A 6000-nucleotide genomic window follows, 5' to 3' on the forward strand; every position below is an offset into this window, starting at 1 on the left:
GGGCCCTGGATTCAGGATCAGACTTGGCAGGAATGTGAAAAAAAAAAACCAAACGCGGGAACGTGCAAGAGGCATCAGCAGCATCTCGCCCAGAGCTGTGAAACCCACAGCAGTGCAGGGTTTAGTCTAAGTTTAACTTTAGCCCTCTTAGCCTGGCTCCTTCCAGATGAGCTGCTGTACTGTCCCCTTCCTCTCAGTGTTCAGGTATTCACCCTCTTCCTCCCTTTTGTGGGTTGGGCACATGCGCAGCTCTGCCTGGGCAGAGTAGGTGGTCCGGGATGGTATCCGAGCTGTGCACCCCCGGCTCTTCCAGCCTGCTGTGTCGTGGAGGCTGGATGTGCTGTGGAGTCGTGGCTGATCAGAGGCCACCGGCAGTGTCCCGCCCCAGCCAGGAGCATCGCCATGGGCTCCCCGGATGGCTACCGACTCCTTCGCAGCGTCTGTCTCACCTTAGCCTTACTATAGGGCACGCAGGCATCAGAAAGCAAGGGCAGAAAACTGGCAGCCAGGCAAGTTGTCTTTGCCCATCCTTATTCTATAGATAAGGGCTCAAATGCGTCATTCCTTGCTGGTTTGTTCCTTGCTGGTTTATTCCAGCTGTGGTCGGTCTGGTGTGTGCTGCTGGGAGCCCCTCAGGTGGCTTTGGGGAGGAAAGAGCTATTCATGAAGGATTTGCCTCCTAGTTTATAGGAAACAGGGTTATTTCTTTGCTTTGAAAGGCGCCCAGCATTCTGCTCAGCTCTGCACTTTATCCCTCTCCCTCCCCTTCCTCTGCAAACTCCGACGTTTTAAGCAGACGCAGGACGAGCGAAGGGCGCTCACCTGCACCCAGCGATGTCGTCCCCCCGGCACCCACCTCCCCTGCGGTTCCTTTTGCTGCTGCCATCTACCACACCGGCAGCACGGCGGGAACCGGGGGATGTCGGGGCTTCCTTGAACTTTTATCACTTTTAGGCACTTTTTCCCCCTCCCCAGGTTTGCACAGCGGCCGTTGCAGCCCCGGCACTGTGGCAGGCGACCGCTGCTCCTTCACAGCCGTGCCGTCCGCGCCAGGCTGCCGGTTTGGCCCCGGTGCTGCCGGTTACCAGAGAAAGCAATAATTCCTCATCGGGCTTTTTCCTTCAGGGGCTTCCGCGCTGCCAAGCAGGGGAAGCTTCGGGGCGAGAAATCCTGCTAACGTCATTGTTTATTTTGTGTTTGATGGGTGAGATTCTGCTTTTGCCCCCCCACCCCGCGGCTGTTGGCCCTGGCACAAGGTTGTGTCAGGTGCCTGGGGTGGGGGGGTGTTAATTATTTGGGGTAATATCTGAGCGAATTCTCGTGTCTGGGGAAAAAAAAGGTTATTTTTTTTCTTTGCTGTTAATACCTGTGATTATTTTATACGGTAAATTTTAAAGCTTACAATTTTATAATTTAATAAAGGTAATGGTATTTGAGGGCAAAGAGGTGGTGGCTGGAGCCGAGGCCGCTGGGGCCAGGGCCGGAGCAGCAATGGCCGGGCAGCCGCAGGCGGCGGGCGAACGGCGGGCGCGGCGCGGCCCCTGCCGGCTGCCGTCGTCGCCCCTGCGGCCCGTCCGCGCCAGCCAATGAGAGGCGGCTCCGGCCCCGCTTCCGGCCGCCGTGGCCGCTGGGAGCGGAAGCCGGGGGCGGCGGGAGGGCGATGCCGCTGCACCGGTACGCGCCGCGGCTCTGGCCGGCCCTGCGGCTGCGGGAGGGCCTCTGTGCGCGGCTGCCGGAGCACTACCTGGCGGCGCTGCAGGACGACACGCCGCCCACGCCCGTGCACTGGCGGCCGCTGGGCGTGCGCTACCGGCGGAACCCGCGCACCGGGGAGCGGGAGCGGGTGCAGGACGTGCCGGTGCCGGTGTACTTCCCGCCCGCCGCCGACGAGGGGCTCTGGGGCGGTGAGGGCTGGATCCGCGGCTTCCGATATGCGCGCAACGACAAGGTGAGCGCTCCGGCCTTTCCTTACCCCGGGCCGGCGGTGCCCGGTGGGGGAGCCCCGGGCGACCAGGGCCCGCTGGCAGCAGCCTCCGCCTTCCCCCAGCGGCACGGGGCCGTGTGTTGGGCAGCCCGCCCAGCCCCTGGTGCAGCCTCAGCCCGTTTTGGCGGGCAGCGGCGAACCCCGGGGAAGGCGGCGTCCGCGGGCCCTGACCGCCGGGCCCTGCCCAGCTCTCCACCAGGCTGCCCAAGACGTGGAAGCCGCAGCTCTTCGAGCGGCAGTTCTACAGCGAGATCCTGGACGCCACGCTGACCATCACCGTCACCATGCGGACGCTGGACCTCATCGACGAGGCCTACGGCTTCGACTTCTACATCCTCAAGGTAAGGCCCTGCACCCGGCGGGGCCAGCAGGATTCACTGTGCAGCAGCCTCAGCGCGGCAGGTCTGCGCCCACGCTGGCCTTGCTCAGGGGCCTGCAGGCATCTGCTGCTGTTAATGTGTTGGTGCAGGTCTAAGGCTTACGGCCTTTAATACCCCCTTGATCAGAGCCCTTGGTATTAAAGATCAGAACTGTGATCAAATTAGCTCCAGAAGAGATCCAAGGGATCGTTCCCCTTTCATAACGTGTGTCCTGAGAGCTTCTACAGCGTGCGGATAAACTGCCAGTGTTGTCCACGCGCTGATAGACTTGTGTGTTCTCTAGCAGCTGGTCTCTTGGTGCAGTTTGACATCAGACTTAATTTCTCTAGACTCCAAAAGCCGATATGTGCTCAAAGCTCGGGATGGATTTGAAGCGAACGATGCTGCTGCGACTCGCACGGCGGGATCCTAAACTGCATCCTGATGATCCAGCCAAAAGAGAGGCGATCTATAACAAGTACCAGGTGGGTGCCTGACCTGCAGTCCCTGCCCTGGTGTCTGCAGCGATGTTTGCTGGTTGTCCAGACTGATAATGCCCTAATCACCCTGTTGTGGCACAAACCGCGTTTAGGGTTAAGAGTATGGGCAGAGAAGATCTAAACATCGTTTGTCAGGTTTTTCTTGTCTGTCTGTGGGCTGCTAATTTCTGTACTGATCATTTAGGAAGACAAAAGCCTGTATTTTACTGTGATCGAGGTCAGTGAGGGTCTGCATTAAGCACTGGTAGAAGCTGGCACTGCCAACAGCAATGAGAATTTGTACTGATTCTGCAGCGAGGAGCCCAGACGGCCTGTGTGCACTTCCGTTTTGTGCAGCTGGTGATGGTTGCCAGCATAGAAACACCACCAGCTCTACAGTCCATGGAGCTGTGCTGAGAAACAGCTGCAGAACTACAGAAAGGAGAGGCGCAGCAGTGGGCACAACTGATCAGAGAAAGCAGGACCCTCGCAAAGGGAAAACGAGAGAAGGGAAGTGGACTTTGGTTGCCAGCAATGAGGGAACAGTGGTTTAAGATTTGTCCGTAGTAACATTCCTACTGGATCACCTGTTTGTGTGAGTTGGGCATAGAGAAGATTTGCATCTTAGTCACCTGGAAAGACTGTACCACCCGTTCCTTCTTTTATCACAGGAATTTGCGATCCCAGAAGAGGAAGCTGAATGGGTTGGCTTGAGTTTAGAAGAAGCAATAGAAAAACAGAGGCTCCTAGAAAAAAAGGTGAGTTCCTGAGGCAGTGCTTAGCGCCGAGGTGTCTTAGCTGCATCAGGCTGGACATCCAGCTGATCTGAGCACTCCTGAGCGGTAGAAGTGGTGCTCCAAAACTCCCGAGCAGCCACGTGAGCCCAGTTAAATTTGGGTGCCCAAAACATGGGGCTGAGTTAAAGCACATTGTAAAACCAGATCCCCCAGTTAGGTGAGAGAGATTTAGGGGGATGGCTCATAACTCCTGCCCCGTTGCGTGAATATCTTTGCCTTTGGTTGCCTTCTGCTATACTCCTGTGCTTTCGGACATGTGGATATGAGCTCAGTTTGTGACCCTCTGTCACCACATCTCACTTGTTAGAAGCAATATGCAGAGCAGGGTTCCCCAGAGAGCTGCTGGGGCAAAAGGGCTTCCTGGGGGATGGGGTGCGTTGGTGACGTGTCCCCCAGACCTGTTGGCTCCCGTCGTGGCTGCAGCAGGGATGGAAAGGTCAGGAGCGCTGACTGCATGAGGCGGTGCTGGGCCCTCAACCCTGTGGGGTCCAGCTTCTTCGAGGAGCATGTTCACCCAACCTGCTTCAGTACAGCTCTGATTTAGGGCAATGTGAGGAGGGAGGCAAGCTTTTTGTAGAAGAAAAAGGATCCCTGGGAGCTACTGGTGATTCTTGAATGCAGGCAGAACTGGGAGAGCTGGTGAATGTTCCACACAGGTGCCTGCGTCTTTGAGGCAAGGTTATAGAGCTGAGCAGCAGCTGTGTCTGGAGGAGTAGCACAGCAGGTTGTCTTGTTCAGCCACGGAAAAAAAACAGGCCCACCTTCCTCTGGTTTAACTGTTAACACTCCCACAGCACTGGCTCCCTGGGCTCTCCGTTAGACTTCACCCCTTGCTGCTGCTCAGGTTCACTCCTTTTAAGTGGTTTATCCTCTGCTTTGTTTCAGGACCCTGTCCCGCTCTTTAAGGTGTATGCTGAAGAGCTCGTCAACCAACTGAAAGAACAGGCACTGCAGAAGCAGTAGAAGGAAAGAAACCTTTGGAGCAAACCCCCTGCTGCAGATCAAGCTGTGGGGTTCAGGGAGTCTTCTGTCTGAACCACGTTGTGTGGAGGGGGCCACATGAAGAGCATGCCCAGGAGCATGTTGCAGTTATCGAAGTCTAATGACAGCCTAAATTCAGTGAGGAACCATTCCTGTGGGCTGAGGAAGGAATTTCTGTCCTGTGGCCTCTGAAAGCGTTCTTGTAAGACTGACTTAATGTGGTTCTACCTGTACAAGTAGTTGGCTGCTGTTGAGGGCTTGATCACTATATAAAATGAAATATGCATTTTGGGAATATCAGTAAACTTTCCTGTGATACTCATTGCTCGTTAGTGTATTATAGCAGGGACTCTAAGACATGGTGGTGTAACTTGGATCAGTCCCCAGCCTTCTGCAGCAGAGACGATTGTGCCCCAAAAGCCTGACCACAAACCCCTGCCTCAGGCGGTGCCTGCCAGCAGGTGGGGCTGAGCTCCCCATCCACAGTCGATGGCTGTACAGCTCACCCTTGGGTTCCAGCACTGTTTCTGTTTGAAGTAGGTGATTTTTAAATCTTTTATTTTGTAAAAATGTAGCTGAAGTGGGTGTTCAAGCCTTTGCTTCTGTCTGGCAACAAGGGACTGAAAAGCACTTACCAGAATTAAGTGCTAGTGAACAGCGCTGTGTGCCACTGGTGTCGTCTGTAAGCTTTGTGGTGCTGCAGTGGGTTTCTGGCTGGAGAAAAAGCAGCCTCTCCTCCCTTTCCCTTCAGCTCTGAGGGGAGGGACAAGCACAGAGCTTGCAGGATGGACCTCGCATGAGCCGCATCTCTGGATTGTCGCCCCAGGAAGAGACTTTGCCTTAACCTCGCCTTGGGATGAGACATGCTCCCCGTATGCAGCACATAAGGGCAAGTGTACAGTCTTGGTTTCTGAGCCACAGGACCCATGATAAGAGAGAAACCGGGCTTGTAGAGCAGTGTGTGGCTGGTGCCCTCTGCACTGGAATGGAGTAGAACCACAAGGGAGCAGAAATTCTCAGTGCCTTAACATCTGCCATAAAGATTTGGGAGAGAGGTGCTGCGGGGGTGGTTGCTGGGTGGGCACAGAGCCCCTGCAGGGCTGTGCTAGGTGGCTGGGGATGAGGGAGGTGGTCGAGGTGAACGTGACATAAATGGTGGCATTTCAGGAAGACCAGACTTCTCTGCTGCTTTTTGGGCCAGGGAATGGCTTGCAGCTCTCGCAAGAGGTATTTGAGCCCCCAGGTGAGTGTGGCACGGCTGTGCAGCCCTGGGCTGGTGGGGCTGGTTGGTCAGGGGCTGCCAGACTGGGGCTGTGCTGTCTCTGCATGGGGGCAGGAGGCTCAGCACTGCAGGGGACAGCGTGGGTGGCAAAAGCTGGGATGTTTCCAGCCTGCCTGTG

General features: G+C 56.1%; 1 protein-coding gene across 3 annotated transcripts; it reads left to right on the plus strand.

Annotated features, from left to right (window-relative positions):
• Nucleotides 1-1657: 1657 nt before the first annotated feature.
• MRPL28 (mitochondrial ribosomal protein L28) lies at nucleotides 1658-5679 on the plus strand. 3 transcript variants are annotated; one of them, XR_015698830.1, is made up of 6 exons: nucleotides 1658-1948; nucleotides 2173-2325; nucleotides 2694-2828; nucleotides 3494-3580; nucleotides 4505-4802; nucleotides 4944-5679. XR_015698830.1 is itself a non-coding variant. In XM_087732182.1 (5 exons), the coding sequence occupies exons 1-5, from the start codon at nucleotides 1661-1663 to the stop codon at nucleotides 4580-4582; spliced, it is 741 nt and encodes a 246-aa protein (XP_087588308.1). In that variant the 5' UTR covers nucleotides 1658-1660; the 3' UTR covers nucleotides 4583-4922. The 3 variants fall into 3 exon arrangements, 2 of the variants coding, with proteins under 2 accessions (XP_087588308.1, XP_087588309.1); XM_087732182.1 differs by lacking the exon at nucleotides 4944-5679 and having other exon boundaries at nucleotides 4505-4922; XM_087732183.1 differs by lacking the exons at nucleotides 3494-3580; nucleotides 4505-4802; nucleotides 4944-5679 and adding an exon at nucleotides 3138-3439.
• Nucleotides 5680-6000: the final 321 nt, after the last annotated feature.

Source organism: Nipponia nippon, unplaced genomic scaffold (genome assembly GCF_047370975.1).
Source record: "Nipponia nippon isolate SJK-2023a ecotype South Korea unplaced genomic scaffold, ASM4737097v1 scaffold_5, whole genome shotgun sequence".
NCBI lineage: Eukaryota > Metazoa > Chordata > Aves > Pelecaniformes > Threskiornithidae > Nipponia > Nipponia nippon.